Source organism: Lipotes vexillifer, unplaced genomic scaffold (genome assembly GCF_000442215.2).
Source record: "Lipotes vexillifer unplaced genomic scaffold, Lipotes_vexillifer_v1.1 scaffold431, whole genome shotgun sequence".
In the NCBI taxonomy this organism is placed as follows: domain Eukaryota; kingdom Metazoa; phylum Chordata; class Mammalia; order Artiodactyla; family Lipotidae; genus Lipotes; species Lipotes vexillifer.
The window spans coordinates 1507152-1527051 of NW_006782267.1; the positions used below are offsets into that span (position 1 = coordinate 1507152).

Here is a 19900-nt window from a genome sequence, read left to right on the forward strand (position 1 = left end):
TGTGAGTCCAGACCCTCCGCATGTGGTGGGGCAGCGAACGTCATTGGGAGAGTGAGTCTTAGGTGGTCAGGATGCAGAGCCCTGGGGAAAACATACTCCAGTATAGGCACTTATGGAGGGGGAATGCACTAAGGTCTCACGAATCATTGAGAGTCTGCCCAACTCCAACCATTGACTAGAAATCCTACTTTTTCACTAGAGCTTGCAGCTCTACCTATAACCACTAGATGGCGGCCTTGCACCAGTGACAAGATTGGGAATGGCCGTGCCTCAATATTCAGATGTCTTCTAGAAGAAACATGATTCCCCATAAATAATAACACTTGCAGGGCCCTCTTGTCTGAAAAATGGAAAATCAGGGACTGCTTGCACTAGGAATTTCCTAAATCTTCCCTCAACATCACTGTAACACAAACTGAGTTTTCTAGCAGGGGTCGGCCAACTTACAGCTCTTGGGCCAAATCCAACCCCCATGTGCTAAGAACGGTTACGTTTTTGTTTTTGTTTTTGTTTTTTTTGCAGTATGCGGGCCTCTCACTGCTGTAGCCTCGCCCGCTGCGGAGCACAGGCTCCGGACGCGCAGGCCCAGCGGCCATGGCCCGCGGGCCCAACCGCTCCGCGGCATGTGGGATCCTCCCGGACCGGGGCACGAACCCGTGTCCCCTGCATCGGCAGGCGGACTCTCAACCACTGCGCCACCAGGGAAGCCCCACGGTTACGTTTTTAATGGTTTTTAAAAAATCAAATGAATAATACTGCACGACATATGAAAGTCATATGAAATTCAATTACTAGCGTGCGTGAATGAATTTTGGAGGCACACTGCACACTCATTCGTGAACTTTCCATACCGCTTTCACGCTGGTGCACAACCCTGAAGATATTTACAATCTGACCCTGTATAAGAAAAGTTTGCCGACCCGTCATCAAATATTCTTTCTAGTAAAGCCATCCTTCCCTATGCACAGAAACAAGAAAAATCCCACTTCCTAGGTGAGATTCACAGAATACCCCAGTGGGCTAAGACATCTCCTGAACTCCTGAAACACTCACTACCTACCTCAGTTAACTGGCCTTAAAAATAGTTTTAAATTGAAGTTTTCCCATCCATAAAATGGAACTCTGGTGGTGAGGCTATTCTCGAGAACTCGAGGTAATTTAGGTCAAGTGCCTGGCACAATGCTGGCACATAGCATGCCCTCAAAGGGATGATGATAATACTACTGTTGAGGATGGTTTTTAAAAAATATTTATTTATTTCATTTATTTAATTTATTTTTGTCCGCGTTGGGTCTTCGTTGCTGCGCACGGGCTTTCTCTAGTTGCGGCGAGCGAGGGCTGCTCTTCTGTTGCGGTGCACAGGCTTCTCATTGTGGCTTCTCTTGTTGCAGAGCGTGGGCTCTAGGCACGCAGGCTTCAGTAGTTGCAGCACGCAGGCTCAGTAGTTGTGGCTCACGAGCTCTAGAGCGCAGGCTCAGTAGTTGTGGCACACGGGCTTAGTGGCTCCGCGGCATGTGGGATCTTCCCAGCCCAGGGCTTGAACCCGTGTCTCCTGCATTGGCAGGCGGATTCTTAACCACTGCACCACCAGGGAAGTCCCGAGGATGGGTTTCATATTTTTAAATGATTGAGAAAATGCCAAAAGTGGAATATTTCATAACATACAAAAATTATCTGATATTCAAATTTCAGCATCCATAAATAAAGTTTCATTGGACCACAGCACACTCATTCATTTACAGAGTGCCTATGGATGCTTTGGAGGTGGGTAGTCTCAACAGCAACTGCATGGCCCACAAGGTTTAAAATATTTACTCTCTGGCCTTTTGCAGAAAAGATGTGCTGATAACTGTTCCATAAAATGAAAATCCTCACACTTCAATACTTGTACTTATTTGAAATAAAAGATGAATGTTAAGTGTAGGGCTGGAATCCTAACCATTGTCTCATTTTAGAAACCACAAATACGTTACAATCATATGAACAATTCTGTTACTATCCGCAGCAAGAGTAACATAATGCTTCTTCTAAGAAAACCCAACTTCCTCCTGCAGGATTTAAGAAACCACAGAAGGAAGGACTCACTGGGGATGAACAGCAGGCACTAACTCTTTACCTCATTTATTTCATTAGTTCTTCTGCCTTCAAAGCCAGCAAACACCGCACTCCCTTCCTTGCTAGGGGTCAGAGGAACGGGTGAGGATGATCTGCTATGAACGGGTGTCTCTTCAAAAGGAAAAGATGTCAATTATTCACTTGTAAATCACACAGCTACGGAATTAAAAATTGCTGGAAGACCTTTACAAGCAGCAGAGACGTTATTAATCTTTAACAATAAGACTTCCCTATTAAAGACAATACCTGGAACATTATTTGGCAGAAAAAAGCAAAGCAAAGGAATCAAGTACTGAGATATGCTACGTGATGAACCTTGAAAACATCATGTTAAGTGAAAGAAGCCGCAGACAGAAGGCCACATATAGTACGAGTCTACTGATATGAACACACGCCCAGAAGAGGCAAATCCATAGGGACGGGAAGTAACTAGCGGTTGCCCAGTACGGCAGATTAGGGCTGAGGGGAGGGACTGCTACCAGGCTTGCGGGCCAGCTCTAACCGGTCAGTGCCAAGGATCCACGCTGCGGAGCTGAAGGCGTGGGGGGCTCCCTTCTCTTAGCTATAGCTGAGGGTAGGTTAGGGACAATGCCTCATGAGCCTCAGGCAGGCCGAACTCCCGAGTCAAATTGCCAGAGCTGAGCAGGCGAATCTGGATGTGACCCTGTGCTCGTCCTGTTCTCCCCCAGCACCTCCTGCCGGCTGCAGTCGTTTCAGGCGCACGAAGTGCAACACTGGCTCTCCCCGGCGGAGCCTTCCTGCACGGGGAGTGGACCTACTCTTTTCCAGGTGCAGGAACAGCTTGGGCATGCTGGCAGAAGCGTCCTGCTGCCGGCGCTTGGGCTGAGGCGAGGCGCTGCTCTCCGACAGCCAGTCGCAATTGGCGGAGGGGCGTGTGGACCGCCTCAGAGACTGCAAGGCTTCCGGCTCGGCTTTGCGCCTTTTGGGGGTGGCTGGCTCGCCTGTGGTTGGCTGACTCTCTGTGGACTGTGGTGTGGATGGATTCAACAAAGGTGGGCTTGGAGAGAGTTCCTCTGGGTTCCTTCGGAAGACAGGGGAGAGCGTCACACGTGCCTGGCCCACAGAATCTCTGTAAAACCTGGAGGGGTTCTTCAACGTGTTCTTTCACACAGTAAACACACCCTCCACTCCACTCCAGGAGGCTTAGAAACTTTCACTTCCAGATGTGCCAAAACGAGTATTTTCTTCAAAAGTAACTAAACCTATTAAATCATTTTAACCCTTTAAATAATTCCTCAAGGCACACTGGCATTAAAGATTGTGATGCCCTTTTATACTTGTTTCAGATCAGTGGTTCTCAACTGGGAGTGATTCCACTCTGCCAGGGGACACTGACACCTTCTGGAGACAGTTTTGATTGTCACAACTGGGAAAGTGCCATTGGGATCTAATGGGTGGAGCCCAGGGATGCTGCCCAACATCCTACAATGCACAGGACGGTCCCACCACAAAAGATGATACAGTTCAAAACATCAGTAGAGCCAAGGTTGAGAAACCCTGGTGGAGAGAATAATACCACATTATCTCATCACAGTGTAACTACTGGTAAGATCAGAAACGCCACAAACATCGGCCAAATTTTGTGGCAACACACAGTCCACCCCAGACACTGGGAACCTCGAGGTTTGGAGGAGGGCGTGGGGACATCAACACAGGTCCCCAGTGAGTCACACAGGCCTCTCAAATGGGGTGGAACCAATGGGGAAGGAAGGCAGGCCGAGAAGAGACGGTCATGAGGCAGATAACCAGGAGACAGGACCTGGGAAGGAAAGGGACGGGGTGGGAGGAAAGGTGGCCGACACATGGCACACCAAGTGCGAGGCTGTCAGTGCCCCTTGGGAGCAGAGGGAGGTGGGAGACAAAGGCAGACGTTAAACAGGCAAGAGATGGATGAGTGGCAATCATGAGAAGAGACCACTCTCAGGAAGACAGGCCTCGGGGGAGAGGGAAGCAGCTTACACAGATGTAGGCACAGACTCAGGCTGGGGGACTTTCAACCCCCGCGAAGAAAATATATTTGAAAATGCTTGGTCACCGAGGGAAGAAAGTGGTGACACAGCAGACCGGGAAGGAAACTAACCTTACCTGAAGGGCAAAGGTGGCCACAGCCCTTTATGAGCTTCTTCATTTAATAACTACCTACAGAAGCAAATGTTCTTTCCATCGAACAGAGGCAAAAGCAAGAGGCTCAAAAGACACCTCCCCAAGTCACACAACCTATACGCGAGGGAGCCAAATTCAAACCCACATCTACCGTTCTCAGGCCGTGCTCTCTTCACCCCACTGTCTTTGGAAAGCACGGGATGGCTACACAAGAGCCAACTTCTCTACACTGAAATCTTCACTTCGTAAAACCTTTTAGAGCCATTTGCAAGTGAATGATGACTTAGCTTACCCAGGAAAAAAGAAAACCACCAGTATGGGCGCTTTGCAATTTACTCCCTCCTCCAAACGTGTTGGCCCCATAGCATCCAATGGAAATCTTCAAAAACAGATTTAGCTATTGCATTGCTGATATCTGATGGTTGAACTGCAAGTTAACTTACCTATTAGTGTTTGTGGTACTTTCCTTAATTGGAAGAAAAAATTTGGACGAAGTCACCTTTTTATACTGAACTTGTTCATACGGATAGAGCAAAACCAATGGGAGAGTGTAATCAAAGGTTATTCGTAATCCATCCACCATCTCCTTACAAAGGTCAACGCTGCAGGGATTAAAGAGATGAGAGATGCAATAAAATAACAGAACTTCCCAAAATGTCACAATGAAATTGCACATTTTAAGAAGGAAGAGTTTTAAATGCTATATACTACACCTATGTGTGTAAAAAATAAGGTTAGCCTGTAGATGCTAATAATAAAGAATTAAATGGGAACACAGATCTATAATATAAAGTGCAATAAGTAATTTTACCTTACCACACTGAACACAAATGGATATGCCCAGTGCCACACAAGGAGCCCAAGCAGTCTGTGCTCCAGAAGGTGGACAGACCCCAATCACCGGGAGCTGAAGGGGGCGGTCCTGATGAACTAACACACCTGTTTAAACTTGAACAATCTACGTGTCTGATTCTACTCCTGCTGGCTCATGTGCCCAAGGCAAGCTATGAGGACAATTACTCAGACTAGGATAAAGACCTGTTTGTAAACAAGCCTCGATAAAATTCTCATCCCCCATTCTGGTTCTTCTCAAGGAAAAAAGAAGAGTTATCTCCCTAAATTACATCATTGAAAAAAACTCCAGGTGTTGAGGCAGTGCATATACTCAATGGATCCACACCACATACCTAAGGAGTTACTGAACATTCCGGAAAAGGGACAATATTTTGAAATTAAACTGGTTATTACGTGAATCATCAAGTGCTATAGTAAATGAATTCATAATAACTGAAACAGAGACATGTTACTTGTTCTAAATGGAAGTCACTTCTCTAATACCCGAAGCGAACCATGAAATGCCAACCATCCCTCCCCTACTTACTTCTTTTCTGCTGGGATATAATGCACATTCATGTTGGCATGTGGCATAGCGTGATGGTGACGAGGCCTCTCATTGGCAGAAAAGGCTGCATTGATAGCAAAATGCTTCACGTATGATTCCAAAATAGTTATGATGTTGGTCTGGCACGGAAGTTTCACTAACTGTTAACAAAAATATAAACATCTGATGTATACATCCCATTGTATAAACCATATATTCCAAGAAACAGTGGTCTTGTCTACATCATTTTTGAAGTTCAAAAATAAAGCCAAATGTGTTTGAAGATAATTTTTTAAGCAAATGTGCTTTGAAGCTCTTTGACGTTTTTCTTCTACTGATCATATCCCCATGTAGATTACAGTAATAATTTAAAAAATAAATGCAAGCAGTGATTCTCAGCTTAGTGATCCATTAGAACCACCTGCGGAGCCTCTAAGATATCCACAGCTGCCACCCCCAACACCAAGAATCAATTTCACCTTGACCTCTTGGTTGAAGCCCAGGCATCAGGACTTTGCGAAGCTCCCTAGAAGATTCTAATGGGCAGCCAGGGCTGGAAAAGACTGCACACTTTCATCAGCAGAACAGTACTGTCAGAGAAGTTTAAAACCCGACTCAGTACAAAACTTAAAATATGAATTTCATTCCTCCAAGGTTCTCAACTTTTTAAGATTGCAAAATACAGCTAAATGAAAGCTCTATTACAGATCCATGTTTTATATGTTATCCCTGTATACCCGTTTCCTCCTGTTGATATAGTAACAATCGTCCTCAAGCTTCTTCTTCAGAACTTCAGGGATTTCTATAGTTATTGTTCTTTCTTCCATTTCCTTTTTTGCATGCAGCTCTGGTTCTTCCTTCTGCAATATCACAATTCCATTTTTAGCTACCTAAAACAGAGAGTCTATATCCAAAGGACTAACATAAGGACAGCCTACAATGAAACAAACCCAGGTAATCTTCGACATTTACACCAGTAATGATGCCAAGTGTTCTAATGAAAAGTATATTAAAAGCCAAAAGTTAACTTGTTTTTAGGCCACTAACCACATTGCAAATGATTATTTTGCTTCTTCCCAACTTAACTTTACCAGTGGGATTCATGTTAACTTTGTAGACAGGCAAATAGAACATGCCAAACTCTGATACTTAATCGGCATTATAAAAAGTTCACACTTTCACTGGAAAGAAAGAGGTAACTATGATTTGTGAAAATCCTTTATGGGTATGAAGAGACATGGAGAGGTTCTTACAGTAACTATAAGTAAGGGTTAAGGGTTATTTTCCCGTATATATGAAGTACAATTTTACAATATTTGGTTAAAAAAAACATTTCACAACTAGAAATGTACCACTAAAATATATGCCAAAGACAAAGAGTTTTTACAATAAAAACTTTATACCACTTCAGTCTTTTCTTCAATATCACTTTCTTCACTTATTTCTTCATCCTTTTCTTCACTACTGTCATCAGAGGAACTGCTTATTGCTAGGTAAAACAAAAAACACCAGGCAAACCTGCATTATACACTTCCCTAACCCTTATGTTTACAATTCTTTAAGGTGGCATGCATGTCCTACTGCTGGTAATAATAAACTACTATCCTGCATAAATTTTTTGTTTGTTTTTTGTTTTATTGCGGCACGTGGGCCTCTCACTGCTGTGGCCTCTCCCGTTGCGGAGCACAGGCTCCAGATGCGCAGGCTCAGCGGCCATCATGGCTCACAGGCTCAGCGGCCATCACGGCTCACGGGCGCAGCCGCTCCGCGGCATGTGGGATCTTCGCGGACCGGGGCACGAACCCGTGTCCCCTGCATCGGCAGGCGGACTCTCAACCACTGCGCCACCAGGGAAGCCCTATCCTGCATAAATTTTAAACACTGAACACAATTACTGTACCTTTCAGAATAGAAATTTATTTTGAAAAAATATAACACCAATTTCAAGGGAATGCAAAAACCACACAGGTAAATGATCTGAAAGTGTTCAGTCACCTAGGATCCTATGGTTCCCTGGCGCATTCATAAGTGGAGCAATGTACCAAGAAGAAAACATGAGAATGCACCTCTGAGGGGTCCGTATAAAGACACTGGCTGAGAAGACAGTGGTCATGTGCAAGACTGATGAGGTCTAATTAGAAACTTATTGACTGCTACTTTGTTACCAACAAAAGGGGCAAATGTTTTATGTAATGAGCTTAAAATGTTTCCCTGTCTGTAATTCGAATGAATCTTTCCCCTCAATCCTGCGGCATAAAAGAACTAGGTAAAACTCCTTTTAACCAGAGAAAATGAGTCAAGCCACTCACAGTTTTCAACATTTTCATCTTTTTCTTCAGCAGGGAGGCTTTTTAAGACAGAGTCCACACCAGGCAACCTGCAGCGCTTCCTCTTTCTTCCTGTGCTTCTCCTGAAACAAACACAACTGAAATGCTGACTATGACTGATATTGGTCTTGAGGAAAAAAAACAAAACACAATAACAGTTTCTTAAGTACCTAAGATATAATTAAACTTTAAAACAGAACTGGTAATCTCCACTTCAGAATACTACACAATAACCTCTCTGAAAGCACAGCAGTTATTTCGAATACAATAGAAACACTATTCGCTAACACACTTTAAAAATGTAAAATTACTTAAGAAACCATGTTTACCAGATTTTAAAACTTTTATACCATAAAAATTCTAAACACTAAAAGAAAACACACTGAGTAACATTTATAGGCTTTTTGTATTCTTACAGGCGAGCTACAGCTTTCCTTGCCAATTTACGCTGTAATCTCCGATTTTCATCGGTGTCACGAAGGACATGATCTTCAGCTGCCCATCTATCCCAGCTAATCAAACAAAAAAGGAAAAGAATGTAAAATTCATTATTTTAGTTTGATATGAAACAAATGTTAAAAGCACCTCACAGGAACAGATGTGTCTCAGAATTACGTACATTTTAGAAAACTATTTAAATATTTTAAAATCACAAAAAAGATGTAAATAAACTGAAAACGGAACTCATTCAGACACAGAAGCAACTGGGGTTTCCAAAATTACCCATAGAGAATCCAAATATAATCGACTTAGAAATAATCATTCTTCAGAGTAGGCAAGGTTTGATTTTTTTAAAAAAGCAAAAACAGGAAATGAAACTTTCCTAGGAGTGTCTCTAGAACTTAACAAAGAAGTTTGCAATGTTCCTGTGCAGAGGTGATCAATTTTCAGTCCGGTTTAACAAGTACACTCACCTTCTGTTCCAACCATTAAAATGGATCAGATATTCTGGGATCTTTCTGCCTTTTTCGTCTTTCCCAACAATAACATCGACAATCTGAAACCAGGAAATATCGTCCACAAACGATATAGCATAGAGAATATTAGAAGCTGGATCAGAAAAACTAGATCATAGACCTTTTCGTAAAAGAAAAGAAAGCATTCTCTCCTTTTTTAGACAGAGAGCTGGACTGAAACATTTTTCCTTTCAATTCCATTTTTTTTCCTGAGTGGATGCCTCAAAATAGGAAGCATCCCTCCAACCACCCCGATTGGTCTCTGAGTGTGAGAACGGGTGCAGCTTCCGAAACCACTGGCCGGCCGAACTGTCACTAACTAAAAAGGGTCCAGGCTAGACAAGCGAGCTGCAGCCGAGAGACCTTTGGGAGTTGTAGTCTCCTGGGCTCCGCTGCGTCCAGGTCCAGTTCGGCTCGCAGCTTAACGCCATCCCTCCCAACGGTGTCCCCTGGAAAACGCCTGGGGCAAATGATGGGGCGTGTCACCCTTGGGGAGACTCAAGGCGGGGAGGGAGGAAGCACAGCAAACAGAAAACTGAGACGGGGGTAGCGGGGGTAAAGTCCGAAAGTAAAATGTAGAGCCCGGAAGGCTTGGGCAATCCCCCAAAGGGCAGCACCTCCCAGACACACCTGGGGCCCGGGGCTAGCCCCCAACTCCCGGAGTGCGAGGCCAACTCCCTCTGGCCGTTCAGACCTTAGTTGCTGCAGATGTGGCTCAACGTCCCCCGAGCCCCGGAGACTTAGGCGGACAGGCACGGGGCGCGACACGGAGATTGAAAACCTAAATGCTGCAAAAGCCCCGAAGGACTATGACAGCCAGGCAACCTTGCCCTCGGGGTGGGGGTCTCGGCCTACGGGAGCGGGCGAGCCTAGACACGACTGGGAGCCCATGCGGCACTAGATCGCACAAGATGAGGGGCTAAACGCAAGGCAGAAGCTGTGTGTCAGCGACCTCCTGGACAGGCGGCCCCCCCTGCCAGCTCCCCGGCCTAAGACTTCGCACGCCATATTCCGAGGGCGCCAGTACACCCCAGGCACCGGACGGAAGCGGAAGCGCCCGGGCCCAGACTCCCCATCGCGGTGTCCTGAGAGCGCCCCCTGTCTCCCGTGTGGCGCCGCGCAGGCCGAGGAGCCGCGAGCAGGGAGCACCCGGGCCCCGCCACTTCCCCCGCTCCGCGGCGCCGTCCACACCCGCATCCGCATTCGCCTCCCGTCCCGGGATCCCCGGCCCGCGCCTCCTCCCTGTCCCTCCGCGGCGGCACCTTGGCATCGTACAGCACTCGCGCCTTGGTGGGGTCAGGCTCGAAGCACAGCACTTTCTCCCCTGAGTGGAATTTAAATTTCATGCCCTCGCTCGCGCTCATTTGCTCATCGTGGCGGAGGGCGAGGCTCCGGGGCGGGCGGAGCGCGCGCGGTGGGGGAGGGGAGTGGGGGCGGGGAGGTGGCGCGCTTCTGCTGGGGTGGTGGGGAAGGAGCGGGGACTGGCGGAGGCTGCGACCGGCCCGCCCTCGGCTCCGCCTCTGCCCGCCTCGCGCCACTGCCGGACCTCGGAGCAGCCGGGCGCGCGCGCTCCCGATCGAGCGCGCCCCTGCGAGTCCCCGCCGGGCTGCGAGTGGGGAGCCCGCGGCCGAGGTCCGCCCGCAGAGCGGCCCCTCGCGCCATCCTGGGAAAGGCGGCCGAAGCGGGGCCCACGGGGTCTCCCTGCCGGACACCCGCTCTCCGGTCCGGGGACGGGAGACGCTAGGAGAGAAGCCGTCTGGGGTGGGCACTGGCTGTGGGGAAGCCGGCCGGCGGCTGCCTTCCGGGAGCTCCCTGGCCGCGCCGCATCCTCCACCTTAGCAGAGCGCGGTGGCCACGCGGGGAGGACGTCGGGCTGGGGTCGGGTGTAGATGGGCAGTGGCCTTGGGCGGGGGGCGAAGGGTGGTGGAAGAGTGAATAAAGCACTGGGACATATCGGGGCCAGGACAAGCAGGTGGCAGGCCTGGAGGCTCCCAGTGACAGCGGGTGAGCCGTGGGCGGCGAGGCTGATGGGTCCTTACCAGGTCGTTCCATGGTTTTCCAACCCCCAGAACTCGCAGAGGTGCTCCCTCAAGGTCTGTCTTCTCCAATACTGTACACCGAAAACTCCCTACAGGTGAGAGGTGTTGTACTAGCAGGTACCTGAGGGGATGCTCAGGACGAATGACAAATGCTGGGAGACGCTTCTTGAAGGGCAAACCTCTACAGACAGGAAGGATGGTGCTGAAAGTCTTTAGGCAGTGTAGTTGCTGAATTAAGACCCAACTGGAGACCAGCTTTGAGGCTCTGGGGTGGTAGTGAATTGCCAGTCCTCCACACTCTGGGCTCTGTTCTTGACTCCAGAAATTTGCACTTGCCTCCGCCTTCACTGGGTTCCTGGTACACATACATCCTTCAGACTTCACTTTGGACACAGCCAAGAGAAAACCCCTCAGGCTTTCCTAGATGATGATACACCCCTCCGGGATTCTCCACCCCCCCCCACCCCCGCCAGCCCCGAAGCCCTCTATTTATCCATTTCTTGCACTGCCGGACCTCGGAGCAGCCGGGCGCGCGCGCTCCCGATCGAGCGCGCCCCTGCGAGTCCCCGCCGGGCTGCGAGTGGGGAGCCCGCGGCCGAGGTCCGCCCGCAGAGCGGCCCCTCGCGCCATCCTGGGAAAGGCGGCCGAAGCGGGGCCCACGGGGTCTCCCTGCCGGACACCCGCTCTCCGGTCCGGGGACGGGAGACGCTAGGAGAGAAGCCGTCTGGGGTGGGCACTGGCTGTGGGGAAGCCGGCCGGCGGCTGCCTTCCGGGAGCTCCCTGGCCGCGCCGCATCCTCCACCTTAGCAGAGCGCGGTGGCCACGCGGGGAGGACGTCGGGCTGGGGTCGGGTGTAGATGGGCAGTGGCCTTGGGCGGGGGGCGAAGGGTGGTGGAAGAGTGAATAAAGCACTGGGACATATCGGGGCCAGGACAAGCAGGTGGCAGGCCTGGAGGCTCCCAGTGACAGCGGGTGAGCCGTGGGCGGCGAGGCTGATGGGTCCTTACCAGGTCGTTCCATGGTTTTCCAACCCCCAGAACTCGCAGAGGTGCTCCCTCAAGGTCTGTCTTCTCCAATACTGTACACCGAAAACTCCCTACAGGTGAGAGGTGTTGTACTAGCAGGTACCTGAGGGGATGCTCAGGACGAATGACAAATGCTGGGAGACGCTTCTTGAAGGGCAAACCTCTACAGACAGGAAGGATGGTGCTGAAAGTCTTTAGGCAGTGTAGTTGCTGAATTAAGACCCAACTGGAGACCAGCTTTGAGGCTCTGGGGTGGTAGTGAATTGCCAGTCCTCCACACTCTGGGCTCTGTTCTTGACTCCAGAAATTTGCACTTGCCTCCGCCTTCACTGGGTTCCTGGTACACATACATCCTTCAGACTTCACTTTGGACACAGCCAAGAGAAAACCCCTCAGGCTTTCCTAGATGATGATACACCCCTCCGGGATTCTCCACCCCCCCCCACCCCCGCCAGCCCCGAAGCCCTCTATTTATCCATTTCTTGCATTTACTACTCTGCAGTAGGAGGGCTGTTCATTTGCAAAATGCCTTCTTTAAGATGCTCAGCTCCTGGAAGCTTGGGAAGGCAGGGCTGGTGGGAATCTCATCCAGTTCATCATTGCACACTCTTAGAACACAGTGAAGATTGATTGGATAGATTGTGGATTTATGAAATAGAATCCACAAAACTCAGAGATCAATTGAATGTGAAGGTGGAAAGTGAAGGAGGAATCTTGGAAGACTTCCAGATTTGCTGGCATAACGAGTTGGGTGAGTGCTAGGTCCACTGGCCAGAATAAGGGCTATCAGAGGAGGGACAGGTTGGGGGAAGCCACGGAAGACCTGTGTCTGGGATAATACAGTGGAGAAGCCAGAACTGGAGTCATGATTCCTCTTCAGGGACGAGATTTTGATGATGGTGTTCCCTGTAAATGGCAGGGGGAGCTCTGGGGCACAAGCAATTGCATGTCATGGTTAAGCCATAACTCAAGTATTAATGTTTTTATTTTTCATGCTGGTGAATGGAGATTTCCTCTCCAGATTCTAGGCTTTCACAGCAAAACTTCGGCTGCTTTCGTTTCTCTCCATTTCTACCCCTTATGTCCTTGAGCAATGTCTTTTTCCCCGTCCCCCTAAAAAGTCCAAGAATGCAAAAGCCTTCAGTATCCTAAAAGCTACGAATCCCACCAATGGGAACACCCGTTGCAGCCCTCATCCAGATTAGGACCCACCAGAGAGGTCTCCATGTCTAATGTGGGTGGAGCATCTTTTCCTCTTGCGGGCAAAGGTAAAGAACATGGTGGGCTGTGGGATCCAGTCCCACACTTGTCACTTCCTAGTTCATGTGTAACCTTGGACAAGTGATTAGCCTCTCTGTGATGCAGTTTTCTTACATTTAAAGTGAAGATAATAGTGGCTTCTACCTCAGTGTTGTTTTAGGAATAAATCAGTCTATTCAGTGTATATGCCTTTGTGTAGTACTTGGCATAAGTTCTGGGTAAGGGCTTGCTATTAACATTAGGCATTTCTTGACCATTTCTCCTTGTCCCCAATTCATTCAACAAATATTTATTGAGCCTCCTGTGTGCTGGATGCTAGACACATAAAGTAGGATACAGATATTACCCCTGGCCTCAAAGAGGACACATTTCAGGAGGGGCAGAGCATGCAAGCAAGTGCAAGCCTCATGAGTGCTCTGATAAAGCTGTACCGGAAGAGAACAGACACAAGCGCTTACATCTCCCTAGGAGGAGGGAGAGTGTCAGAAAAAGCTCCAGAGTGGAAGTGCTCTTGTTAAACAAACTGAAGATATTAAACATTTTAAGAGTTTATTTGAGCAGAAATCTATTGGAATCTGGCAGCACCCAACCAGATGTGGTTAGGAGCACCACACTGTGAGTAGCTCAGGGAGAGGCTTTCACAGAGAAAAGGCAGACGTAAGGCAAGTGTTGATTGGCTACAGCACAAAGACCAGTTGGCTGTTTGTGATTGGTTGTCCTTAGCATTTTGATTTCATAACCTTGAGGAACTTACAGGCTTAGATTTTGGTTTGCTTACCTAGGCTGCCAAGGCATTAGAGCCACCTCGGTCTATATGGCCTCTTTGTTTAATTAATTGCACTGTTCTCCCCTTTTCTTTCTTTTTTTTTTTTGCGATACGCGCCCTCTCACTGCTGTGGCCTCTCCCGTTGCGGAGCACAGGCTCCAGATGTGCAGGCTCAGCGGCCGTGGCTCAAGGGCCCAGCCGCTCCGCGGCATGTGGGATCTTCCCGGACCGGGGCACGAACCCGCGTCCCCTGCATGGGCAGGCGGACTCTCAACCACTGCGCCACCAGGGAAGCCCCTGTTCTTCCCTTTTGGTCATCCTCTCATATGGGAGAGATTGAACAAAACTTTGGAATTAGCGCCACTCTCGGTCACCAACAGAGTAAAATTGTTCTTGTCTCATTGTGAAACTCACGTAGGTTTTGATGTCAGATCCGTGGAAGAATTGTTTTTGCTGTTTATCTCGTTATTCATCTTGTTTCTGTTTCTCTAAGTGCAGTGAGACCATCTGATGTATTGCTGATGGCTGTGACCATGCATTTAAGACCATTGAGAGAACATAGCACACCAGGGGCTCTACAGTGAGGACTATTAGGAAGATAATACAGAGAGACTGAACTATCCTCCTTAACCAGGGCCCCATGGATCAAACCAGTTGGTATCAAATCAATCAAAGTATGTACATGAAGGGGCATCAACCCGTTTTAGCCAAGTGGCTTGTTTGTTAACTTCCTGTATTTGCTACAATACCAGAGGTGTTGAACCGGATACAGCAGAAGTATTTGCTGTGGTACAGACTCCTCCTTGTTCAGCCAACAAGTAATCTGAAGCACTTCTTTTATCTAAACCACCTTAGCAAGAAAGTCTCAGGACTTGTATTGTATAGTTATGGTCTTAGCAGCAGATGCAGTGATAGTGGTCAGAGTTAAGGAGCATTGTCTTTCCATGCGTTAACAGAGAGAAAACACAAGTAGCAAAGGAATAAAGATTTCATAATGGAGATGAAGATCTTGATCCGTGATCTTGGGAGAGCTGTCTACCTCAAGATGCCAACTGCTTCTGGGGAGGAACCTCCCTAGTTACTTCTTTAATTTTTTTTCCCGGTAAGGGTAACCTTAAAACAAAATTTTATTCACCTGAGGCCTCATACTGGACCCAGTCCGGTTTCTAGGTCAAACCCAGTCTGTCCTGGACCGGGTCCGGTTTCTAAGTTGGACCCAGTCCGTCCCCAGACCCATTTCGGTTTCTAAGTCCGAACCACTTTGTTCTGCACCGGGTCCAGTTTCAAAGTCGGACTCAGTTCGTCATCGGACCTCATTTGGACCCGGTCTGTCCTGGTAGTTTTTAAATTGGACACAGTTTGTCTCTGGACTCGGTTCGGTTTCTAAGTCAGAACAAGTCTGATCCTGGCCAGTTTCTGGGCCCACTCCGGAGAAAGAAAGGCTCGAAGTCTGAAAGCTCATAACGCAAAAGCCGGAGCTGGGATCCAGCCTCCGAGACGGACTCGCCCACCTCCAGAGGCAGCGAGCAGGCAGCCGGTCAAGGGGCTTCACAGGTACCTCTGCTTGTTTGCTCAGTGCTCCTTTGGTTCCCTGTTCTGACATCAGAACTATTAAAAGATAAACTGAGGCATATTAAAACTTCGTAAGAGTTTGAACAAAAATCAGAATTGGGCAGCACCAAACCGGAAGTGGTTAGGAGTGGGCCGCTGACCGGAACTGGGTAGGGGGGGTAACTTTTATAGAGAAAAGGCATAACCAAGGTAAGGAAATTATCGATGGGATGTAGCTTCAAGCTTAGTTGGCTGTTTGGGATTGGTCGTCCTTAGGTTTCAGCTTGGTAACCTTGAGGCATTTACAGGATTAGATTTTGATTTGGGTTTGCTTATATAGGCCTCCAAGGCATTAGAGCCACCTCCATCCAATGACCTCCTTGTTTAATTAATTCAACACTTGAGCTGAAGTTTATAAGGTATTTTCCTCCCCCCCCCTTTTTTTTTTGCAGGGGATTAGCGGATTAAGATAGCTATCAAATCTCTTATAACAGAAATCATTTTTTATTTCTCGTAATAGGTCCTCTAGTGGGTGACTGACCTGCAGAGATCCCTTCTCTTGGCTATAGCAAGGTATGTCCATGTGGCAAATTTATTAATTGTTCACACGTGGCCTTTGGCTGTTCCAGGTCCGTGGCTGCTAGCAGAACCCCAGTTTTGTACAGGTGTTTGCCTTCCCAAGTCCTCAGAGTAGACCTCCCACCAGAGATCGATCGTAGGCCTGGCTTCTGAGTATACATATGGAATAGCTGGGGAACTTTTAAAACCTACTGTTGCCTAGCGTTACCATTGTTTCCAAAGCTCCCAGGTGATTCCAATGTGCAGCTAGGCCTGAGAACCATTCCTCTTGCTGTGATTGGTTTCGGGCATGGGCATGTGATATGGTCGGGCCACTGAGAGAAGTTTCCATGGTGAGGGGAAAGAGCGGGGGCTGGCGAGCACATCTGGAAGGAAAGATTCCCCTCTCTCAGCCCAGAAAGGGGTGGATGTGATATAAGCGCTCCTCTTTCTTACCGGTCTTTATTGTCTGCGTGGGAATGTGGGTTAAGTGCTGCAGCCAGCCATCCTTGGTGCTCTGAGGATAAGTGTAAAATGCTAGGGCGGGAACGCTTGCCTGGGCCTTTGGTTGTTGCTTCCCTGGCTCACTGAAATTAACCAACCGTGCTGCCTAACTCCAGGCTTCCTGTTATGCGGTATAATAAAGCCTGGTGCAGCCCAAACTGCCCTGATCACACCTCTTCTGCAGTTGTAGAGAGTTAAGTTACTGGCACCTGGCATGATCTTTACTGCTCATTTTGGTGTTATTGGTGAAAGGGCCCTCCCACTGAGAATGCATTTTCTTTTTTAACCTGGACATAAAGACGTAAGCGCTGGTGAATTTGAAGAAGTGCTTCACATGTATTCAGGGTTAAATAGGCTTTGTGAATGAAGGGTAAACCTAATGACCATATATGATACAGTTTCAACTGGAATCGCTCTTTAATGTTAGAAAGAAACTTTAAATGAATCTCTGGAACAGCCCATTTATGAATTGTAACAGCCTATGGCCTAACTTTGACCTTGCAAGTAGATACTTTTTTGTTATTTTTGTCTTGGGTGATATGCAGACCTACCTTGTAACAATGTGTTTTGTGGTTTGTGGTTAAGGAATATTCTGATACAAAGGTGTAGTTACTCTTTTACAAAAGTTGCAATGCTTTCTTTCTTTCTTTTTCCTGGACCGGGGCACGAACCCGTGTTCCCTGCATCGGCAGGCGGACTCTCAACCACCGCGCCACCAGGGAAGCCCTCCCCTGGTTACTTTTAATTTTACATCTCCAGCTGGCGTGCAGTTCCAAGATTCTGGAGAAGCCCTTTTTAATTGGGGGATGTGTACCCAGGTTCAATTCCCTGAAATTTGGCTGTGATCTGCGCAGTGAGAAGGACCTGGTATCGTCCCTTCCAAGGAGGTTCAAGGGCAGTCATATTCTTAATGATTCGAAATCAGAAGAGTGGGAGAACATTGGAAACATTAGTTTGGAGAGTTGTAGCCAGATATTTGAGGAAACTAGAAGAACTCAGGATCCAGTTCAGTTTACAGATACACAGTTCTTTCTTCTCACCTTTATTATTTCTAACTGGCTTTAATTACATATATTTATTAGAATTCTTGACCTTTTAGAATCCTTTATTCCTAGTGAAAACTAAGAAGTAATCAGTGTGGACTGTTTGTTACACTAGCATTCTGTGGATTGGCAAATTTATAAATACTTTTCACAGTTTCTAGAAGTATATTCTTCCTCTTAGTAATTTTTCAATGTGGCACAAAATATGCTTACTGATAGAACCAAATATCTTCAGTTCCTCTGCCAAAGAAAGCCACAAGTGGATAAATCTGTGTTCAGTAATTAATGTTGCAGTATTTTATCTTACTTGGAAATGATCTAGATGTTCAATGACTAGCCTTCATTTAACTTATCTCATCCAACTTTAAGGTTTTAAGTTACCAGAAAGAGTTTGGAAACTATTCTTAAGCTAATATACCATAAGGCATGATTATTGTTGAAAAGTACATTTATAAATTTTTATCTTACATCTCCTTAATTTACTTGTTCTTAACAATTGTTTAGATTACTCATGAAAATTTCATGAGACATTGAACAGCCAGCCATCATCTTAAGATACCATTCTTGCTGACAAATTATGTAACAGATTGCCAAAGCGTATTTGACTTTAGTTAACCTTGGTAGAATAAAAATATTCTACTTAATACTGATCACTCTAAAGACATGCCCGTTTCAATTAAACCAACAGACTTAAACTAGCTTTCATTCACCAAAGATTATGCTAGATCACGTGAACTTGAAAAACACTTGGGTTGGTCTGTACATTTCTTAGGATACACTTGATTTATATAAATGTTTGTTTTTTTCAGCCTATTAAATAGAGCTCTTTACAAATTAATTTTGGCTATACCATCCAAAGGTAGAAGAATATCACATATTTATCACCTACATACATAAACATACAGACAGATGCAGAGGTCTTATAGCTTTTGTTTAAATTTTTTAGGCATGAGATACATACAATAATGCAAAATTCACTAGTTTATAAAAGAATGGTTGGGTTCAAATTGTGTTTCTGGCAGATAGAATAAGTTAAGTTTACCTGCTCAGGTGGTTAAAGATTTTACTAATACTGGTGGAAAAAAGTGTTAAGATTTTTCATTCACTCAATTTCCAAATAGCTGCTGCTGCCACTTCTTTTTTCCTGATAAGAATGACTTCCCTGGAGTTTGTATTTCATGAGATGCCTCTGGGCATCCTAGAGAAGACCAGGTAAAACATTTGTATCTCACAGCTCTCCCTGGGAGGGAAAGGCTCGATAACCAATGTGTTTTCCAGCCAATGTAGAAACACTGGAAAGGAAGGGACGACGTGAAATTTTCCTTTCCGCTCTCGACCAGGCTCCATAAAGCCTGGAGAGCTGACCTTGGTAAGAATTCTTACCCTTTTGCCAGGCTTCTGCCAGTTTTCCCAGGATGCCGTCTGCAGGATTCGGAGTGAGTGGGGTGTCCCAGTGGGTCTCATCCTGGTCCCTAGAAACTGTAGAGGGGGAAAACTAACTTTCCCTCCACCCTTCATAGTGAGTGCCTGGCTGAGACCCCTTTTCTCTAGGGCACCTCGTAAGGGGATAAGGTTATCTCCGGTGGTTAAAAGTTCTCCACTGTGGCCACTGTAATTCAAGATTATCTTTGGTAAGGGTAACCTTAAAACAAAATTTTATTCACCTGAGGCCTCATACTGGACCCAGTCCGGTTTCCAGGTCAAACCCAGTGTATCCTGGACCGGGTCCGGTTTCTAAGTTGGACCCAGTCCGTCCCCAGACCCATTTCGGTTTCTAAGTCGGAACCACTTTGTTCTGCACCGGGTCCAGTTTCAAAGTCGGACTCAGTTCGTCATCGGACCTCATTTGGACCCGGTCTGTCCTGGTAGTTTTTAAATTGGACACAGTTTGTCTCTGGACTCGGTTCGGTTTCTAAGTCAGAACAAGTCTGATCCTGGCCAGTTTCTGGGCCCACTCCGGAGAAAGAAAGGCTCGAAGTCTGAAAGCTCATAACGCAAAAGCCGGAGCTGGGATCCAGCCTCCGAGACGGACTCGCCCACCTCCAGAGGCAGCGAGCAGGCAGCCGGTCAAGGGGCTTCACAGGTACCTCTGCTTGTTTGCTCAGTGCTCCTTTGGTTCCCTGTTCTGACATCAGAACTATTAAAAGATAAACTGAGGCATATTAAAACTTCGTAAGAGTTTGAACAAAAATCAGAATTGGGCAGCACCAAACCGGAAGTGGTTAGGAGTGGGCCGCTGACCGGAACTGGG

The 19900-nt window shown here is 47.2% G+C and overlaps 1 protein-coding gene across 2 annotated transcripts in view; it reads right to left on the reverse strand.

The window, feature by feature from the left end:
• MSL3 (MSL complex subunit 3) overlaps positions 1-10367 on the reverse strand; it is a 15827-nt gene extending 5460 nt beyond the window's left edge. Inside the window, exons 1-10 of one of the 2 annotated variants that reach the window (XM_007455061.1) lie at positions 10166-10361; positions 8862-8944; positions 8364-8459; positions 7930-8030; positions 7024-7109; positions 6358-6480; positions 5621-5781; positions 4683-4841; positions 2895-3157; positions 2117-2226 (exon numbers count right to left, since the gene is read on the reverse strand). In XM_007455061.1, coding sequence (XP_007455123.1) covers positions 2117-2226; positions 2895-3157; positions 4683-4841; positions 5621-5781; positions 6358-6480; positions 7024-7109; positions 7930-8030; positions 8364-8459; positions 8862-8944; positions 10166-10267 — 1284 coding nt within the window. In that variant the 5' untranslated portion in view covers positions 10268-10361. Of the gene's footprint in view, positions 1-2116; positions 2227-2894; positions 3158-4682; positions 4842-5620; positions 5782-6357; positions 6481-7023; positions 7110-7929; positions 8031-8363; positions 8460-8861; positions 8945-10165 lie in introns of both variants that reach the window. The other variant, XM_007455062.1, reaches the window with a different exon arrangement.
• Between the last annotated feature and the right edge of the window lie 9533 nt (positions 10368-19900).